The 22,313-nt window shown below is 42.6% G+C and overlaps 1 protein-coding gene across 2 annotated transcripts in view; it reads right to left on the reverse strand.

The window, feature by feature from the left end:
- Positions 1-6,663: 6,663 nt before the first annotated feature.
- Positions 6,664-22,313, reverse strand: part of LOC144800500 (vitamin D3 hydroxylase-associated protein-like) — a 344,212-nt gene continuing 328,562 nt past the window's right edge. For both annotated transcript variants that reach the window (XM_078671684.1, XM_078671685.1), the window contains exons 13-15: positions 18,026-18,134; positions 16,682-16,827; positions 6,664-7,662 (exon numbers count right to left, since the gene is read on the reverse strand). In XM_078671684.1, the coding sequence (XP_078527810.1) occupies positions 7,528-7,662; positions 16,682-16,827; positions 18,026-18,134 (390 nt within the window). In that variant the 3' untranslated portion in view covers positions 6,664-7,527. The remainder of the gene's footprint in view (positions 7,663-16,681; positions 16,828-18,025; positions 18,135-22,313) is intronic.

A 22,313-nucleotide genomic window follows, 5' to 3' on the forward strand; every position in this document is an offset into this window, starting at 1 on the left:
GCATATTTTTGTGCCTGTTTCCAATACTGCATTGCTATATGTAGGAGAAAGTGGGGATCTCACATCTTGTCAACACCAGGACATAACAGTGCCTGTAGGGTTCCACACCGCAAACGGTCAAGAGAATATCCTATTTCAAGTATTTAAGTTATGGCCCGACAGCCAATATGCCTACCACTGTAATTGCCCTACTATATGGTATGCCTTAAAATCGGGAGCCCCCATACCACCCGCGGTACTCGGAAGCTGCATTTTGGCCATTGCTAGCTTATGTCTACCCATTCCCCAAAGTAAGGACGCTAACATTATTTAACATTATTTATTTATTTATTTATTTATAACAAGGTATCTAGTGTTTTAAAAATCCACGCCGAGTAACAACTGGAAGGTTCACAAAGTGATATAGGAGTCTGGGTAACATGACCATTTTAAACACAGCCAATCGGCCCGCCACTGTTAATGGCAAAGTAATACAAAACAAAATTTTGGAACGGAGCGAGTTAATAGTTCTAACCATATTCCCATCTATAGCATCCACACTGATCCTGTAGATGTGTATTCCTAGGTATTTGAAAGTTGTGGGTTCCACTTTGAACTGCATCTGACCAAATTGCAAATAGGGTCTATTATACGTATCGTATCGTAAAAGGAATACACCACTGACTTTGAGGCGTTAAGATATAATCCGGATATTTCCCCGAACAGTGAAAGCATGGCCGCTAACTATGGAAATACCCATACGAAGGTAAAAAGGCCTTAAAAAAGATGGATGTTACTACATCTTTCACTTGTGGGCCATGTTTCCTTAGTGAAAATGTCAATACTCCAGTGCTGGTATTTTTGTTTTTAAATTTGCCTTTAACCCCTTTGATGCGGGGGTTATTCCCCCGCTGTGCTGGGGGTGAGGGGGGCGCGCACAGTGCCCGCATGCGCATGACGAGCTGAGCTCGTCATGAGGCACGGCGCTCCTGTGCTCATGACTAGCTCAGCTCGTCACAGGTTCATTGCCTCCCATGGAACGCTCAGCACAGGAGGGGAATTCTCTCCGCACCTGAGCGTTCCACGGCCCATGACGAGCTGAGTTCGTCATGAGCACCGGAGCGCCGTGGCTCATGACGAGCTCAGCTCGTCATGAGCGTCGAAGAGGTTAAAAGTACCAATCTCATATTTTAAGGAGTTGGATTAAGTTATTCGGGAGTTTATATGGGAATAGAAACCCTGGGTCAAACTAGCCGTTTTACAGTTTGATATAGAGCAGGGGGGCTTGCACTACCCCATTTTTCCACCTATTATTACGCCGCACTAGTTGGTCTATTAACTCAGTAGGCAGCCCCTTCTTCCTCGAAGTTTGTTCATTTTTATTAAACCACATGCTAACAGAAAGCATAATTAAGCTACCAGTGTTTCTTCGTACAATAACAGTACCAAAGAAAACAAGATATAAGGTCATAATTTGAATTGCAACTCGTACTCAAATTTTTTTTTAAACATATAATCTTCCAACATGCCATGCATATACCTACCTCTCTTTTGGATTTTGAGGTATGGGGGGTCTTCATTTTTCCCAAGGGGTGTTACAGTCCTACAACAATTTGAGGTTCTGGAAGCTATGTGATTTTTAAAACTATACCCATTTGAGAACGTGGGAATCATTTGAATTGCTATCTGATCCCCAAAGTAGAGGATTGTGGTTAAGCTCTAGACAATTTATAGGCTTCCTTAAGAACAACTACACAATGATCAATGAGACGGAAAAAAAATTCTAAAAACATTTCCTGAGAAGAATGTGAGCGGTGTTGGTAACAGGAATCGGGTTTTACGTCAAGGCACGAACAATAAGCTTATTGATGAGATGCTTCCAAACATTGCCCAGGAAACAAATTGTCGTTTTAGTAATAAGGAATGGCAGTCATTGTGTGAAATTGGGAATAAGGCTTTGAGGGCACCCAATTTCAAAAGAATGTCTTGTTTATCGAGGTGGCTGGCGTATTACACCCCCCTTAGGCTGCATAAATTATTTCCTTCAACTCCTAATAACTGTTTTAGATGTTGGGGCGGGAGAATGGGCTCATATATTTTTTACATGCCCTAGACTGCAACATTTTTGGGAGGCGATTTTTAGGTTCATTAGTTGATGCATGTCCATGGTCTGTCTGCTCCCAGTGTTACTTGACACTGTATTTGCAGCGGCCACGGGCACGTCACGTGAGTGACGTTTCGAACGTCATCGACGTCCGAACGCCGACGTCGTATGGTGTCACCCCATGTGAATGGTGTCACCCGGTGCGGGCCGCACCCCCCGCAGCCCCCTAGTGACGCCACTGCATGGTCATTCTCCTCTCAACGTCGCTGGCCTTATTTGGGTTATCCCACGCAGACCTACAACTGCCAACATTTCGGTAATACTTTGTTTTTATAGCAATAGCAGTAGCTAGATCTCTGATGCTGCAGAATTAACCTATCAATTTGAAGAGGCTTAAGCACAGCGGGTAGGGGCCCTTCGTAGATTCAGAGCTACTTGGCAGGATTATGCTCTGATCACTCAAGTAAATTGAAAAAAGAATAAAAAAAGAGGACGATAACATAGCTTTAAGGTTTTTTTTCGCAAGGTTATATGTCATTCATTCTTAAAATATGAAATCGTTTTTTTTGTGTCAGAGGTCACGCTGGATATGTATGATGAATTTATGCTATTTAGGATAATTATTGTATGATGAAGTATATGCCCTTTCTATTATGGAGTGTCTTTAAACTTGGACCATGATGCTGATTATCTATGGATGAATTTGTGTTCTATGATCTGTCTGTTTTATCGGCTCAATAAAAAAATAAAAAAAAATAAAAAAGTAAGTAACCTCTTAAGTGAACCTTTTAACCTGCCACATCCAGGCATTTGCCTGGGGCTAATGGAATTAAGGGGCAATATAACTCTTTTTTTCTAGGCTACCCCTTCCTACTAGAATGTTTGAAATTGGTAAATAGCTTTGCTAAGAGGCTCACGACTACCTTTCATACATCTTTGAAGCGATCTCTCACTCTTATTTTGACATCAACACCAATTACCTTCTACATAGTTCAAACCAGCACTTTTTAGGGCTCGCCTGGCGTTGGAGCGCGAAGCGCTCCCGCCAGCGAGTTCTATAGTCACCTTCCTCCCTGCCAAGGGAGTGTGAGCTGTGAACGAGCAGCTCTAGACCTGTGAACGAGCCGACTCAGGTCCGTGAACGCGCGGGAACGTAAATGTGCACGTTCACGCGCATCACGCTCCTGTCCTCCAGCGTCTCTGCCGAGGCGCGCTCCAGGCCGACTTGCGGTGTGCGTCACAGCGTGTTCCAGCGGCCGGAGGTAGGTAAGTGAGGGCCGGGGGGGATTTGTTTGCTTGTTTATTTTTATTTCTTTAAGCCGATTATGTCGGAGAGGATGTGGCGTTCCAGCCGGGGCTGTCCACTTTAGAACTGGGGGAGTGGGTGATTCATGGCAGATCACTCAATCGCCCTGTGTCTAAAAACATGAATGTGATATTATGCAATATAACTGTTGCTCATGTAAAGCGCTCCCATACATCCGAGCTGCGTTGGCGCCATATAGCTTTACCAAAAACAAACCAGCTCGGTGTGTAGCCTAAATTCTGTAGAAATAATTAACAAGGACTTAATATTAGTCGTTCTCGTTGCCATTAAAAATAAGTTCAAAAGGAGTGTGAATGAAGAGCGCACTCCTTGTAAAAATAAGAAAGCACGGAGGTGGACGGTAAAGCCCAATGTTTTCGGTCATCGGATCAGAACTAAACAGCAGCGTTCAGCTCGTGGCGCCGTGCACCGCTTGTAAACAGAGTTACAGACAGTGAGGAACAAAACAACCAAAGAAGTGCTGTTCGATTTAATACAAGACCAATTGCCAAGCAAGACACAGATGAAAAGACATGCATTTTCTTAAGGATTTCTCCAAAGAAACATGGACTTTGCTTGTTTTGGTTGGTATTGCATCAGCATAGTTTTTATTTGCCAATGGCAGTCTCTGTGATTAGTAAATCTTTGTTAGAAAGGGCGCTATATGCCACCGTATTCAGCATTTTTAAGCACAGTAAAAATAGGTGCTCATATTTTGTTACTGCCCTTTATTTTACTCGCCTTGCAAGAGTGAAAACATGAACTGATCCTGTCGGGTTCAAGTAAGGAACAATGACTTAACTCCTGGACTCTTTTGCCAATAAAACAACTGTGTGCATGTCTGCCCTCCAGTGTTTAATCAGTAGCTGCGATAAATTCACTGACATTCCCGAAGGTTAAAAGCATAGTGCTAAAATAAAGAGTACAGTAAGACCAATACTTATATGACCATACTGATCCCTGTTTCATTTTACCACTATTATTATTGCATACTTAGGCTGCAATACTAGATGGCAATCTTCAATAAAATGGAAATAAAACAAAACTTCCACAAATAATTAATGACCACTAAAAGTAAAGGATCCAATCGCAGATTGGAATAATATATATCCAGTACTCCTTGCCTTGCTCACTGCAGAGAGGATGTAGCATAGCTGCCAAAGCTATCAACTGTGCAGCAGTGGAACCAGGTTTGAGTCGTGGCGTCAGATCTGACCTGAGGTTCACTCAGTCTCACTGGGTCAAGCTCCCACTTTACGCTCCGACACTGCCGCCGGCTCAGCATGCAGCGCTCCCAGTAACGCAAGAGGAGGGCCCAGTGCCGGCGTTGGGAGAAGCGGGTATTAATACAATGCACAATATATATCCAGGGGTTAGTTTCATGCCAAACAAACACTGGCATCGTCATTCTGCGACCAGAGAGTTTTCATATTCAATATGGTTTTACTTGTTCTTGTGAGAGATTTTGCAGTCAAAATTAACAATCTGCACAAACCCGTCATTCATGTTAATTCCAGGGAATCCTATACTGATTTTTATTTTAAAAAGCAGTTAAATAAATTAAAACGTAAGTAAATCTGTATTGAACTGAGTGCATCAAAACATTCAGCATTTGTATAAACCTGCTACGGCCTGCCAGTGTCTGCAGCGCAGACTACAGGATAAACAGTGTGGTATGAAAGTATGGTGCAAACGTGTCGATAGATTAATTAAACTGGACCACCAAAAAGACCCAAGATCCGGTCTGATTATTAATTTGCATTTGAAAGCACCAATAGACCATACATAGGAGGCTATTTATACTTTAATGAGTGACTGCGATGGTGACCCACCATTATATTGAGTTTTACAAATTACCACAGAGAAATATTGTGACCAGAATATGGACTAACAGGATATTGTGAAGTTACGTGAGTATAGGTTTACAGTACTTAGCTTAAATTCTAAATATAATTGTTTATCAGTATATGCTTCCTTCACGATAATCGGATAGTACTTAGATTCACGATCCTTTGGCCAGAATATTGCATGCCAGTCTTTTTGTCATACACGACTCTGGCTGCTTCACCAGTTTAGGGGATTAGGATATGCGACAGGCACACATGCCTCTGCATTCCTTGGTGATTTTTTTGATGTGGTGAGATCCGAACCCATTCATTGCACATTTTGTGCTGGAGGCTTATGTAGGGCAAAAAACACAACCTGTAAATCAACAACACATTTTGCACATCTGCATATGCTTTATGTGGGCCTGTCCATGTAAAAAATTCAATTTTGTCATTATAAAGTCTATCCTTGCTGTTGTTTGAGAGTTCTGATTTAGTTTTTTTTTATTCCGCCTTTTTGCCGAACTTTTGCATATTACTTTTTTTTACACACAACCTTTGACCTTTTGCATACTGCAGCTTTTTCAACTTCACACTTCCAGTTGGCACTGGAACATGATATAGGTCTAGTGGAAGGCACCAATCATTCTCTTGTGTTGCTGCTTTCAGCTCATATGACTGGACAAGTCTGACTACCCATCCATATTGGAAGTAAGTATGCCTTTATCTCTTGCTTGCTTTGTTAGCTGGACGGTTGTGCTTGTTGTCAATCACTAATAACATGTTGCAGTCTTGACTTTTTGATTCACCGATTAAAAAAAAAAACAAAAAAAAACAAGCATTTGAAATGCAATAGGTCTCGCATTATTAAAGTTGGAGCTATTGGTGTTGCATTATTTAGCAATGCCAATAGCTCAAACTTTAATAATGCGAGCCCTATTGCATTGCAAATGCTTGTTATTATGTGCAATTGAAAAGCGTAAATAATGTCAAAGCTGAAGTATCCCTTTTCATGTAAAAGATTAACATATGATTTGCAGATGGTGAACCTAGAATCTAAATGGTCCTACTATATTTCTCTGAGTGAAAATATTTATATTTTCTTTTTTAGACCACTCAAGCGTATACTATGTCTCAAATTGACATCTTTAACCTGAACTTGAAAGTTGATGAATTTAAAAAAGAAATTATGACATTAGGAATTCATTACTTGTTAAAGCATTCTCTACAGTCAATATTGTATATTCTTCCAAAGCTTGGCAGGTTTACTTATCTTCATTTTCGATGGTATTAAATTAGCTGCTTATAACTCCATGCAGTTTTCTTTAAATGCAGGCTTGTCTAGTTCATCAAACTACCATCAAACAAGTGCATGAGCATGAATGTGGCCTATATAGGAATGCAGCACTTTTGGTTCCACATACACGAATAAATGCATTGTACACATATTTTACATTGATGCTTTTAATATTGATCAAAATGATAATTTCTTTATGAGCTTCGAACTATCCATTCGGGAATGAAAAGGTATGACAAAACACTTTTATAACAGATTAAATGAACCCTCAGTATAACTTCGGGAAGTTAAGAGCTTTGCAGAAGGAAGTAACACAACAGTAGAGTGATGGGTTTTGGTGTATGGGCATGGCTTCTTGGCAAAGTGAGGTGCTGCTGGGTTGGCTTTCCAAGAGACATGAAGGTGGCTGTTTTCTTGTCAACTCGGATATCTGTACGTTTGTGTTTCTGTGTATGCCTGGTTGTGACTGAAAGAGTGTGCGTGTGTGTGTTTATGTGTGTGTCTCTGTGCATGTGCACCTCTAGGATCACTACTTGGGATATGATTAACCTCTGGATGCTGTTAAATCCTCAGGTGTATGTGTGTGTTTCTGTGAGAGAGAGGGTGTAGTGTGTATGTGTGTGCCCAGGTTAGCCATCACTATTGGGGATATCATTATTTTCTGGATGTTATTGGGTACATGAGGGTATGTGTGTTTTTGTGGGAGTGTTCGTGTGCCTGCATGCTAGTGCAAGGAAAGGTGTACTTGGGCATTCACAAACGTTCCCAAAATGTCATACACTGACTGCCTCACATCACTTCCCTTCACATGAATGAGGCCAGAAATGCTTCACATGCCGCCTTTGGTATCTGCCACAAGCATATAGTTACATGGGTAGACGTGCCTCACCCACCACATGCCTGAATATTGCACCCATTTGCACGCCGATATAACAAATGTAATCAAGCATGAGCTCCAAAATGAATTTTCTTATCTATGAATGTGTGGTTTCAATGATTAATTCACAGTGAGGATCTATAAGGAGCATCTTCTTTTCCTATGGTGCGTTACTCGTTCAACCTCCTTCATGAGGCGGAGGCACAGCTCCTCTTGCCACGGTAGAGCCACACACTGCACAGCCACAGGGAGTCCAACGCCGCCTCTTGCCCCCTGCAGAGCAAATACAAAGATGGACATCAGTTTAGGAGAAGAGGCATTCAATATGTGAATCTTATCATTCAATCGGTGGCCAATGGTTACCACATAGGCATGACAATAACACACAATGGAACAGATGAAATGCTGTTAAGGATGTATTCCTTACATCAGCAGCTGCTTCTCTTTGCTTGCCCTTTGGTAGTCCTGACACTGTCCTTGCTATCCCCTGTCTCATGGTGCCACAGGAGAACTACTTTCTGTAGTTTCCATGAGTAGCGGCTCCTCCGTTAAGGGGGAGGAGCGTCTCCCCACTGCCTTCAAGCAGCAAAAGAAGGGAAAAAATAAAATAATAATAGCGTAATGTTATTATCACTTTGTTTTGACCTCCTGCTGCAGCAGCTTGCGTGAGGGGATGGGGTGGGGCAGCAGAGCAGGGGAGGAGTGGTAGAACTCTTCTAAGTGCGCAATGACTGTTTTACCAGCCCTACCGGGCCGCCCAAAACAGTCATGGGCACTTTCCCTGTTTTCCATGCAGGCTGCATTACACCTTGAGTGGAGAACATGCCCACCCCTCCAGCCCCTGGTTGAGTGCCGAGTCACAGCACTCAGACCAATCACCACACAGCATTGCAGCGTTCTGATTGGCTGCTGGAAGCGTGGGAGCCCTGGTGCTTCCTGTTTCTCCCAAGAAACGAGGAAGAGGATGCTGGAGAGGCGGCGGCAGGCTGGGAGGAAGTGTTTTGTTTTTTTATCCGATCCCCCCCGCCCCACTGAAGGTTCCAGGAAGCACCATGACTGGTTTCCACCCCTACCACAGGAAAGAGAAAGCAGCTGAGGACCAAGTTCAAATATAATCATAAAACCATTGCGAAATCTTAAAGCAGGTCTTCCTTCAACTCGATGATATGCACATAACTTATGTTTCTCTTTCAGATATATACGTTGCACAAATCTTTTTAGGTGCATGTTTTGCCTCACGTTTTGAGCACCTTGAGCCACTCACTGCCTTAAACTGCAGTACCTAAGTCTGTATATAAAACTTTGGTAAAAATGGCTGTAAACACAGTTTTCTAAGTAATTCTGCAGGAAGAATTAATTACAACTTGCCTCCATCCTGTCTCTGTGGATTTCGCCAAGTTGAACCTGATGAAATCTTCATGTGAGAGACTGGATGAACATTGGAAATTTCCAAAGGAACAGTAATCCAAAATCTACTACAACTCACTATTTCCTATGGAGCAATCAGGGTTCCACTTGGAATAGGTAAGTAATTTTGCATCCCGAAATTACTGATAACCAGAGGCCCTGCTTATAAGTTCAGGGGTAAATTCAAATCCCTGTGCAAATGTTTGTTTGCACAGGGATCAGAATTACGAGGAGCGCTATAAACATTACACCATCCCAGTTTTCACTGTTAGGGTGATGAAGTAAAATTCTCCGTCAACATGATGGAAAGAACCAAACTCCGAATTTACAGATGTCCGCTGGCCTAGCGGACATCTCTGTCTATTTGCAGGAACTGCTGCCTAGGTGGTTCTTGTCAATGTATTGGAAGTGTGCCATACAGCTCCAACAGCATGACCGTGTAGCCCGGCAAACAAATTATTTTGTTTTCAAAACCAAATCTCAAAACATCACCATCTTTTAATCTAGCTAATTCATAAGGAAGTTGGCAATGTTCTAGGCCCTGCTATATCAGTCACACCAAGTGTGTGAACAATGGGTCTTGAAAGAAGAGTGCCTGTAGTAACCAGTGCTGACGCAATGAAGTGTGGGACTGCAGGAGCCAGAGTGAAAATGTGTTAGTTGGCCACTTGATCAGTGCCCCGAGCAGAGCTGTGCATGAATACAGAGTTGAGACAATCAAATGTTTCATGTACACATTTGTGTGTGTGTCTGTGTGCACGTGGCATTGTGTTTTTCCCTAATAAACAATTTTGCTCCTTGGAAGTTATGCCTGATATCAAGGACCCCCAAGAGTATACACCACGCCTCCTGATTAGGGATTATTCTCTGGCACAATTTTGTCTGACATAATGGTGCCATGGGCAAATTTATGATCATCCTTGACTATTTTAAGCATTATTGTTCCGGTTGTGGCATACTTGTAGCCGTCGTGATATATAAAGAGCATGACTCGCCTACTTTTAGCTATTCCTGAAATAATGGTGGCTTCCCCTTGCATACTAACTTGTCAGGAGCATTTATTTAATATTGGTAACTTTTCCCTTGCATTTCTGCTGGCATCCTTACTTGAAATGTTTGGGTGGTCACTGCTGAAATGTTACCATGTGTCGCCACTATTTTAAATTGATCACATTTTCTAGTATTTGAGGAGAACTTTCCTTGAGCAAAAGTAGCTTTCATAACAGATAAGGTTGGAGACCCCAATCTATTTGTTTCCTTTATCTTCAGAAGCTTAGAGCGAAGGCACTACATACTTCATTTGTGGCACTTTGTACCGAGTCCACTATTTTTAGCACTGCACACGTATTGTGATAATACACTAGCAGAAAATGCAACCTGTGTATAGAAACCCCACATCATTCATCAGTGCTTTCCTAGAAAGCATCGATGCTGATTAGAGGTACCCAGGAGCTGTCATGGACCCCTTGATATTGCCTTACCTAGTCCTGATCTGAGTTAATGAAGACAGTTGTTCTAAGAATCCTCTCTACTTGATTTATCTTTCCCCTACTTGCAAGAACCCTAGCCTACACCTGAGGATGTGCACGAGTTAAGGGGTCAGTTTCCATGCTTAATTTGTGTGGACCACAGAAACTAATCATTGGAGCTTGGGATTTTTTTTTACCAGAATTAGACCCAGAACAACGAGGATAGCAGCAAAACAAAAGGAAGAGTAGAACGATAGGCTAACATTGGCAAGGGGGGAAGCAGGCCTAAAAAGAAATTGCAAGAGTGATGTGAAGAGCTAGAATGTGTAGGCAGATGAAAGAGGCAGGAGTTGGAATCAAAACTAAGCAAGCTTGGTATTTTCCAGCCCTGCTGCTGCTAAGCTCCTAAGATATCCTTTAACTCCAGGGAATTTTATGTTTACAAATTAAGCACTGCCATGCCAGTGATACCATGGTAGGCCAATGTGTGCATGGGTTCTCTTCCAAAACCCATTGCATTTTGGTAGAGGCAAAGGCTGCTAGCACCCTCCCACAATTAGTGCATCACCTTTGCCAATTCATGCTGCGCATATTGGACAACGTAGTCAAGACTTGCCCAGAAGCTGCCCTTCCATGCCACTCCATACGCTCATTTACAAAGACAGGCACTATTATGTAATTCTGGTCTAGGTATCAGTTATCACTTGACCTCATGCAAGATGAAGAATCATACACTTGACTGCTGTAATGTGTGCAGTGAATATATTGCATAGTAATAAAGAAATACCGTACAAAGCATCCAGGGACCCTAACAGCTCAAACTTAAAAATGTTTCATTGATAAAAATGTTTTTTTGTAAAAGCATCATTTTAATTCAGCAATGAATGCATCTAAATCTACTATATTCTTAATCTCCAGAAAGTTATTATGTCAGAAGTAGCTGGAATAACCAAACTCGACAAAGACCAGTTCTTGATAGAGGTTCATTTTTCTCATTTTCTGACAAGCACTAACCCCAACAGACCTTGAGACAGAAATATCCCTTAAAACTCACCTATCGAGTACCATCTCTGTCTTCATCACAATGGCCCAGACAACATACAGGTGTCATAAAAAAGAGAACATAAACTGCAGTATCTCAGGTTAAAATTATAGATAATGAATGTTTCCCTGGAAATAGCTTCTTTGAAGCTAAGTTAATGGGGGATTTGGGGAATTCAATGTAATTGATTAATATCATATGAGTTTGAGCCTTCCCTGAAACATAAGACATGATACTGTTTGTTATTGATCTCCGCATTAGCCCTCTATAAAGGAAGCAAATTGAACTTGTTAGAACCGTTGGTCTCTAGTTAGCAGTGGTAGGCACCTTTGTTCAATTAGGAACACTTGCTTCTAGTGAGGGTAAGGGGATACACACTTTAGATAACCCTTGCTCACCCCCTTGGTAGCTTGGCACGAGCAGGTAGGCTTATCCCAAAGGCAATGTGTATTTGTACTCAAAACACACATTAATACAGTGAAAACACCACAAGCGGACACTACACTAGTTTAGAAGAATAAAGTATCTTTATCTAAACCCAACAAGACCAAAATGACAAAATTACAACATACAAGTATTAACATATGACTTTTAAAAGGTTTCAAGCAACTCGGTCCATAGAAAACAATGGATGATTCATTTTACACAAAGTACCTGTAGATGCGCCAAAATTCACAAGGCCAAAGAGCTGCAGAGAAGAGAAACATTGAGAAACAAAGGGATGCGCTAGTTCCTGAGTCCTTGGGGAGGCGATGTAACAGTCTGCTGCATGCAGGAGAAGTGATGAGTCGAATCCGGACTGTAGGGTGAAGTGATGTGTCGATTCGAAGATGGTTCGGGTCTGCAAGTGATACGTTGGGAAAAACTTGCCACGCAGGTGCGATGCGTGGAGATCCAGGATGCATTGGCGGTCCATGTGGTTGCTGTGAACAGGTCTGGTTCTTTAACAGCGATCCCACGATGCATGCTGGGAGCACGGCAGCATTGTGTCAGAAAAACAGGCGATGCAGCAATGTTTTTGATTTCTTCATGCTTTTTCGGCTTTCAGTAACAGCAAAACCCCCCAGAGGCCCAGACTGGAACAGGCACCTCCTGGCATGTAAAAACTCACAGCATAGGAGTTCAAGGTAGCTGGTGGTGAACTCTTTGTGTTCCTGAGACTTCAGAACAGGACGCCAGCACACACAAGCCTTTAGAGATTCTTCTTCAAGCAGGTATCACAGCAAAGTTCCAGTCCTTGTCCTTTCCTTGGCTGAAGCAGCAACTGCAGGCCAACTCACACAGCACACAGCAAAGTGGCAGTATTCCTCCTCACAGCTCTCCAACTCTTCTCCTTGGTAAATGTTCCTCTTGAGTCCAGAAATGATCTAATTCTCTGGGGTTTAATGTCCAATACTTATATCCCATTTTCTCTTTGTTCTCTTTGTGACAAGGGCCTCTCAGCCCAGTCCAAACCAGTTCTGTCCTCTCTGATGCAGCAGGACCACAGGGGGTGGGGACAACATTATGCAAAGGAGACAGGGCCTATTCAGGTGCCAGGGAAACTCCTCCCACCACTCAAAAAGCAGCTAAGGTCTATCCAGTTCAGCTCTAAGTCACCCAGGCAAGGCAGGATACACCTCAACCACCCTGGTGGCTGTCTATAGTGACTGCATATCCCCAGCCCCTTTCACTCCTAAGCCAGACAGTCAATACACAAACAGACAGAGGCATACAGAATGGTTATACAAGAAAATGCCTACTTTCTAAAAGTGACATTTTCAAACACACAATTTAAAAACCCTCTTTACTAAATGATGTGTTATTAAATTCTGAGTTCAAAGAGCCTAAACTCCATTCCAGATCTGAGAAAAGTACATATCTCAAAAACAGGATTGAGCTGGCAGATAATCCCACTAAAGAACTTTTTGTCATTTATAAGGAGCTCACGGTTCCTACTAGACTGGAAGCACAAGATACATTTTCTAATGAGATATGCGATTCTATTGCGGATTTCTTTTTAGAAAAAGTTGATAAAATTCATGCCACTTTTATACCCAGTGTCGATCCTCTAGGCCACCAAAGAGGCACGAGAGACAGTTCTAGCTCCATCAAGAAATCCCATCTCACATGCTTCACAACTCCAGAAAGACATGTCCTATTAGATATCATCAATAACATACAATCCGGCTCTCCCATCGACGTTTGCCCTCCGGCACGTTGCAAAGAGGTTATGGAAAGTATGCTAATTGACCACATTAGCCAGATGGTGACACTGTCCTTTCAGGAATGTTATGTACCTGAAGCGTGGAAAACTGCTCAGGTGATCCCTCTTAAAAAGAAACCAAACATCCATATTTCCCAACTCCAAAATCTCCGTCCCATCTCCCTCCTCCCTTTCTGTTCCAAAGTTGTAGAGAGGGTTGTGAATAAGCAACTTATGGCATATCTTGAGGAGGAAGTCCTCCTTCACCCCTCTCAATCAGGATTTAGACCTGGCTACTCCACGGAATCGGCCGTTCTCTATTCCACCGAGTGCCTCAGAAAGCTAGTAGATGAGGGGGAGTTGGTGTTATTAGATCTAAGTGCAGCGTTTGACACCGTGCTGCACACAACGCTGCTGTCCCGACTATCTGACATGGGGGTGGAAGGATCAGCACTGGAGTGGTTACGTTCCTTTCTGGCAAATAGAAGTTTCCTAATTCACTGTCCACCTTTCAGGTCATCCATTAGAAAGGTGAGCCATGGGGTTCCCCAGGGCTCAAGTTTGAGCCCTACCTTGTTTAACATCTATATGGAACCCCTGGCCCATGTGGTGGAGGCTTTTGGGGTGGACATTGTCAGTTACGCTGATGACACCCAACTAATACTCAAGCTCACGCCCGACCACAGTGAGGATGCCACCAATGTTTCCAACTGTCTGTTATCAGTAACATCATGGATGAACAACAACTGCCTGCGCCTTAATGGCGAAAAAACAGAACTATTAGTGGTGGGGAAAACATTATCTGCCTGGTCTCATAGGTGGTGGCCTACAGAACTGGGCAGCCCGCCCACTCCTGTGGATTCGGTAAGAAACCTCGGCGTTATGCTTGATTCGGACCTCTCTTCCAAGTCACACGTCAACAAGGTGACAGGGAGGTGTCTCAGCATACTAAAGGTCCTTCGTAAGGTTTTAGATCTCCTTCCAATAGGTGCCAGAAAAACTATTGTCCATGCCTTGGTGACCCCCCACCTTGATTATGGAAATGCCCTGCTAGTAGGCCTGAGTGTGAAAGGCCTCCACCAACTTCAGTGCGCCCAGAATGCCGCCGCACGTCTTGTGCTTGGGCTTCCTCGAAGAGCCTCTGGGAAGAACGCACTGGCAAAGCTTCATTGGCTCCCAGTCAGGGAACGGATTAAATATAAAGTACTTTGTTTTGCACATCGCATCGCAAAAGGCACAGGCCCAGATTATCTTAAGAATCTTCTTAGTATACACCGTCCCACCCGGAATTTAAGATCTTCCGGCACGATGCTGTTCAAACTTCCCCGAATCAAGAGGGCCAGGATGGGCGGCCGCTCATTCAGATATTTGGCCCCTAAACAGTGGAATGAACTCCCCCTAAATCTTCGCATGGAACCTTCGGAAACGAGATTCCGAGGTAAACTCAAGACATTCCTGTTTCCCATTGCGTAACTCTCCCCTTTTATGGCTCTACTATCAATCTGTCTCTGGAAATCGTAGCAGCAATTAGCGCGGGGACACACTGTTTTATGTGTAACCATGCGCTTAATAAATGGTTTATTATTATTATTATTATTATTATTCCTCAATCTTGTCCCAATTTATTTATTTTATTTATTTGAAGAGTTTTATATAGCGCTGGCTAGACCCGGAGGTATTAGAGCACTTTACATGAGGAACATTGAGTTACAAGATACAAATTACAGCTGTTACAAGAGCATAGTAAAAACACAGGCAAAAAAATATTTTACAGTAATTTGTCGGAGGGAGGGAGGGGGAGGAAGGACATACAGCAGGGAGACAAGGAAAACTGTGCCCAATGTCCAGCTGGCCCTGGTTTTCCCCCTCGGCCGAGGGGGAAAACCAGGGCCAATCTCCTCTATAGCTGTCTAGCAGCTCCACCGGGCATCAGCCATGTTGCTCAGGTCTCGGAGGTCAGGGATAACAAGAATAACCGTTTTGCATTGTTACATTTAGTTACAGTTGCATAGACAAACAAAGGAAAAGTCCCCAATGGAGAATGGATGGAAATGGGGAGGGGAGTAGAAACAGGGGGATGGGAAGCAGATCAGTTCTGGCAGACCGGCAGGGCAAGACAAGTACCTCATGTGAGCCCAAAAAGATTAGATTAAGCTGACCCAAACCCAGGTGGGGTCACATAGTCACTAAGTCCAGTGCCAAATTCAATCACCGCGTTGGGTCATCTCGGTAATTTGGGGGACCACAAGGTGAGGGAGAAAATAAGGGAGCCTCGTTAGTGTCCATTAATGTCTGGGGGGGGAGAGAGCATCCCAAAGGGGGCCATCCAGGGGCCATGGGCAGGCAGGCGACCAGAGGCATGGACCGGCGGCAAGCAGTGATCCAGTAATCGGTCGAGGCCAACAAGATGGTGGGCCCAGAGTAAGAGTCACAACAAACTCGGCACAAAAGGGCGGCCCCTAGATCAACATAAAATGAAAGCCAAAGAACAGCTCCAAACTCCCCCACAACCAAGCGCATCCAATTAGAATCTATACTTGTAAGATGTTACAAAGTATCTCCCATGTTATCCTATGGGTCAGTTTCAATAGTGAAAAGCGAAATACACTGTATTTCACAATCAGGACATGACACACACTTACTAGTGCATGTCCTACCTTTCACATGCACTGCCCCTTGCCCATGGGGGTACCTGGGGCCTACCTGAGGGGTATCTTGCAGGTAAGAAAAGGGAAGGTTAGGGCCTAGCAAGTGGGTGCACTTGCCAGGTCGACATGGCAGTTTATAACTGTGCACAGACACTGCAGTGGCAGGTCTGAGTTCCGTTTGTAGGGCTACTTATCTGCGTGGCACAATCAGTGCTGCAGGTCCACTAGTAGCCTTTGATTTATAGGCCCTGGCATGCTTAGTGCGCTACATAGGGACATGCCAGTAAATCAAAATATGCCAATCGAGGACAACCAATCCAAATACACATTTACACAGAGAGCATATGCACTTTAGCACTGATTAGCAGTGGTAAAGTGCCCTGAGTCCTATAGCAAACAAAAACTGGTCTGGAAAAGTAGGAGGAAGTAGCAAAAGGTTTGAGGATAATGCTGCAAAAAGGACCACTTCCAACAGAACTCAATAGGAGGTTCCCTATCTTAAGGTAATAACTACAGAGGTGCATGTCAATTAGTTACTAACCTCTTTTATCAAGTTGTCCCAGTGGTCATTGTAGTGTCCCTTGTACTGCTTCAGCTGCTCTTCATCATCTTCAGTCACTACTGTTACAGGTAACACTCCAGCAGGGAAATTTAACATATTGTATAGATATGTAGTGCTACTGGCATCTAGAAAAAATAAAAAGACACCATATTGTATGTAACTGAACATTTATACCCCAATTCAGAGATCATACATCACAAAGATCCAGTGCTACAGTGTGAGATTGTACATGTAAATAAAATCATTCACTTGTCTAGGATGTATTAAATAATATATGGTATACACTTTTTTTAAATGTGCACAGATAGTAAAATGTATGTGAGTAACTCCATTCATTCTCAGAAAACGTGTACCCTATTCTTTATTGCTTTATGAACACCTTAATGCAGTGCTTCCCAAACGTTTTAGAATCACAGCCTAATTCCTATACCAACAAACTTTGGCCACCCACTTAGCTTTAATAGACTTGAGGCAGCCTATTTTTTTATATTACTAAAGCATCATGAGGTAGTGCACTGTCATTTAAAAACAGCATATTTTCTATTGAAATGGCCACTTAATTTGCACAAACACAGTTTACTGATAAAACTATATTGCACACAAAAAATGTGCTTCATTTTTGCTTTCTTAACTGCTGAACGCGTACAGTTCATTTACAGGTATATTACATTTTGTTGTGTGTTATTAAAAATGACATCCCACAGCCTTTTTCTTCACACACTTTCTACCCCAGCAACACTGTCACATAATTCACTTTACTTTTTTTTCTCTGCCTGCAAAGTGAGAGGCGTTTGTAAATACCAAATCCCATATTAAAAAGCAGCACTTTACCAGAAGACATAGGCTGACATTTGACCTCTTTCTTTGAAGCAGAACAAATATGTCAAGCTAAATGTAGAACTTAAAGACATCATTATTTTTTGCTTGGACTTTGACGACCCACCAAAAATTGGCTTATGACCAAAGTGGTTAGCGACCCACAGTTGTGGAAACACTGTCTTAATGTGTTGCATGGATAGATAATAGCACATCCTTCTGTTTAGCCAATCATTTTTCTTAGTTTCACTTAAAGAAGGACGCATTTACAGAAGCTCTCCATCACAAATAGGCATTGATGCCTGTCTCTATGAAACTCTCCTCTGAGTATTATAAAGGCAGACATTGAGGAAGAGTCACATCATAGGGTTACCCAACCAACAGAAATAAATGATGCTTAGTTTGACTTTTTCTCTGTGCATTTTCAAAAAGATAACAAAAGACTCCAAGGTACTTGCTGCCCAAAGAGTTTCACTTATTAATAAAAAGTAATATATTTAGAATTACCCCACAGCTTTCCCAGGACGCCTATGTTCAAAGCGGGACCCATAGCAGGGCAGAGCAAAACATCCAGGTTAAGCTTTTTCCATTCATCCATAAACTCCTCACGATAAGCCTAGGAGAGGGGTAGAAAACAGGAAATATTTCACAATTAGAGAAGATATTTTAGGGTGTACAGTTTGTATGGAAGAGAAAACTAAACAGGTGACGGGTGAAATGCTAGGACTAAACTCTATTAATTACTCTGTGCCGCCATTACACTTAATCTTTTTTTGGTCTCTGTACCATGGGCGGGTCATACATAGGAGCAAAGGGGCATCGACCTCCTAATGCAAGCCACTACCTCCCAGGCTCATTATTTTTACCAGTAAAAATACTATATCCGTACCTCTATTCCCTTTCCTTTGTTATGGGGCTGGCTATGTAACTCTCTCTCCCGGCATGCAGTGGGTGGGTAGGACGACTAGCTGTAGCTGTGATTCAATGAACTGCGCATGTCAGATTGGCCGGTGGATTTCCTGTGGCCAGCCTGACATGCGTAGATCAGGTTTCCACATTCAAGGTGTTCAATGAGCTGCTTGAAAAGAGACATGGCCCCATCAGTGTTATAGGGAGTGTTGTGTTTCATGTCCCAGTCAATCCTAGCACTGCTCTTATGCTGTTTAGTATTGGAAAACGCATGAGAGTAGTGCCTGAAATGACTGGGGTGCTTGGGCGTTATGTTCCCCGGGTTCAGGTTACACATTGTAACATCCAGGCAGTGAGAGGTTGGGTATTTGCTCTCGGGAGCATACCTGCATCTGAACGTTGATAAAAGTAGGAATGTCGACTTTCAAGTAACTTTATTAATATGCATGCAGAAAAAAATCATGTTGCAGAGGTTCATTCTGCTTATCGGTATGTAAGTATTTAACTTTCCGCCACACCACTTTAAAAATTATCAACCACCAATGCTCTGTACTGGGAAACAGCCTTTACAACGAGGTTTTTACTTCATTTTGCCTTTACCACCCATTTTTCCAATGCATTTTTTAGCACACATATTTTTACCACGTGCATTCCTTTACAATGCATTCAAGGTAAGTTGGAGAGGGCGGGGCTCTCCACCCACAAATACATTGTTTTTATCTTTAAAAAAAATAATGTGTGGTAATGGCATGCATTGTAAAAGCATAGGCATAGTAAAAACCCTGTGTGATGTATTTCTCTGCGTTGTACCGTCGTACAACCCTCTGAACCACTGAGACATGGACTGACCATGTAGAAATCAGCATGTATGCATGTGGTATTTCCTTAGTGCGATTCCAGCCAAGAGGCAGTAAAGCATGAGCAAAATCCAGTTTAAAGTTAATGAGTAATAAAAGAGGTAGTTTGAGGACTACTAAGGTATTGTGATGTTGTGTTCTTTAAAGAGCGTCAACTTCTACTCTTTCTTTAATGGGAGAAGCGTTGAGGTGGTTCTGGTGGATATGGGGATATTAGAGCCTCATCCCTGACAGAACAGTTAAACCTAAAGGTAAGGTCAGCCCCCTTACACATGAGTACAAGTAACCAGAGACATGTTTCAGTATTATTAGCCTCAACAGTGAGTTATGCAACCAAAACTGCAGAAAAAACAGTTGTGATACACCAACAATTGTGATGGGTGGAATGTTTGAATTAAACTCAGTCACTAGTAATGGCATATCAGTTTTTTATATAGTGACCCTCTCTGTGAAATTGTAAATAGAACTGTGAAAACTGTGAATGGATAAATATATTTACTTGAATTTTAGTAAGTATTTTTTTTTACCGTTTAGTAGATAATATTTTGTCACTGTCAATTCAAGAAATCATTTTATATGTTACAGATAATGGTTGTTTGCATTACAGCAACATCACTTGTACAGAGATTGTACAAACCATTGTTTCAGTATATTTCAAGACCACAAATATCTTTTCTTCAGATGCAAGGCTTAATGCGTGTGACAGAAGGTATTCACGGAAGAGTTGTGCATCTAAGCTCGCTGGAATATCTGTGTTGAATTTCAGTGTTCCTAGACCGAAGTCAATGTGGGTTCATTTATTGTAATAGATTATGATATCTCTTAGATTCTATCATTATGTATATGAGTGAACTGCTGTAGCTTGCTCGTTGCCCACGAGTAGTAAGCCTGATATAGGTCTGTCTTTCTGCTTCATTAGAATACAGACCCATATACTCTATCAAAATTTAGTCTTATTCTCTACATTCATACCCCCATCCATAGGCCTCTGTTCTTTGCTCAGTCTTGGAGCCTACATGGGTAATAATTGCACAATGGAAAGGGAACCTAAAAGAGTAGAACGACAATTTCTGGGTTTGGCCACTTCAACTATTACCCTTTTAAAACACAAGAGGGGAGGTTACATTGCCAGTCAAGAGTTTATGGAGGAGGCTCAGTTCACAGAATGCGGGTATAGTACCTTCCATATAGTAAAAATATTTAGGTCAGTTAAACTGTGGTAACATTGCAATGGCCTTACAACAAGCTCAACGGGAATAAGTCATTTGAACGGTAATGACGGTTTTGTAAATCTGTTTCTGATATTTTTAGCCGGGAACCACGGTCCTCAATCACAGTCGCTAATAAGAACCGTTGTAAAATGGTTCTTTGTTTGATGGCGTCTGCTTGGGTTTTGAGACATACTGTGAAATCATTCCGATGCTCTCTTTAACTGTGATCTAGCAAATTTACCAAAATTGACATTACCAAAAGCTTCCCAAACAGGGCTTTAGTTTTCTAGTCACTAGACTAACTTAACATATAGAGTTTACTTATAGAAAGTTTGTTTGAATCACACGGTCTGTGGTCGAAAACTAAAACTGGAAGCACTCTTGATAAACCCTGTTAGACCTGGCATAATTGGCGTGAGTCTCCCTTCCATTTTGACGGATTGCCTCCTCTGTTTTGATATGTTTTTGCTGGTTTTATGCTTTGGGCACTGTGCCACTGCTAATCAGTGCCACAGTGCAAGTGCTCCCTTTGTTAAATTTATATACTAATTGGTTATTCTATGATCAGGTTATTTGCTTTATCTGTCAGCCTCTAGTACAGTGCACCATGTGTGCCCAGGGCTTGTAAATCAAATATTGCTGGTGGGCTTGAAGCACTGGTTGTACCACCCACTGAAGCAGCTTGTAAAGTGTGTCTCAGGCCTGCCATTGCAAGGCCTGTGTGCAGTCTAGCACTGCCATGTCGACTTGGCCAAGTGCACCCACTTGCCAGTCCCTAAACCTTCCCTTTGCTTCATATTAGACACCCCTATGGTAGGCCCAAGGGCAGGGTGCATTGTAAGTATAAGGTAGGACCTGCTCTGATGTGTGTAGCATGTTCTATGAGTGAATGACAGCCATTTTCGTATTTTACTATTGAAGGCTACCTGTTCTCATAGGCCAGAATGGGCAGTTAGAGTATTACATTCTTATTATCCTAACTGACTCAGGGAACATGGTGGAAATTTGAATTTAGTATGCCTGAACTCAGAATAATAAAATACATCTTTTAGTAAAGTTGGTTTTAATATTCTGTGTTTGAAATTACCACTTTTAGAAAGTAGGTATTTTCTTGCCTTACTATCCAGGCCTGCCTCTGCTGGGTTGTGTATTCCTTGTCTGAGTTTTAAGTGACAGGGCTGGGGGATTCCAGGAGACAAGCTGGGGCATCCCAGTGGTGAATAGAGAGATCTGCCTCTAGATGGGAGGGAGGAGTTGCACCTGGGACCTGAATAGGGCTAGGCCTTCCCTCTACATTGCTGGCTCCACCTCCTGTGGCTTGTCTGATGTATCTGCCCTGCACTGTGAAATGAGAGGAGGAATCATGTCAACAGAGTGTGCCAGAGCTGTATCTTCCCTCCCCTGTGCTGACTCCTCCTCCTGTGGGGCGGCTGATGTCTCTGCCCCTCACAGTGAAAGGAAGAAGAGAGTCATGTAAACAAAGTGCTCAGGAACTGGTGTGGACTAGGCAGAGGCCTCTCTGCCTTCAGAGAACAAAGGATTTTGGGGTATAAATATTGGGACCCTGATCCCAAGAAATTAGATCGCTTCTGGACAAGAAACCTTTCTGCCAAGGAGAAGAACAAAGGAAGCTGCAGGAGTTGTACTGAATGCTGGGTTGGCCTGCAGTGGTTGCTTCATTGCCAAGGCAAAGGAGAAGGAACTTTGTAAGGACTTTCATTTACAGAATATTCTCCAAGGGCTTGAACTGTGCTTGCCTCCTGCTGAAGTCTCAGGGACAAAAGACTTCACCTCCAGCTCCCCACTGAATTTCCTTGC

The sequence above is a fragment of the Lissotriton helveticus genome, chromosome 1_2, assembly GCF_964261635.1.
Source record: "Lissotriton helveticus chromosome 1_2, aLisHel1.1, whole genome shotgun sequence".
Lineage (NCBI taxonomy): Eukaryota > Metazoa > Chordata > Amphibia > Caudata > Salamandridae > Lissotriton > Lissotriton helveticus.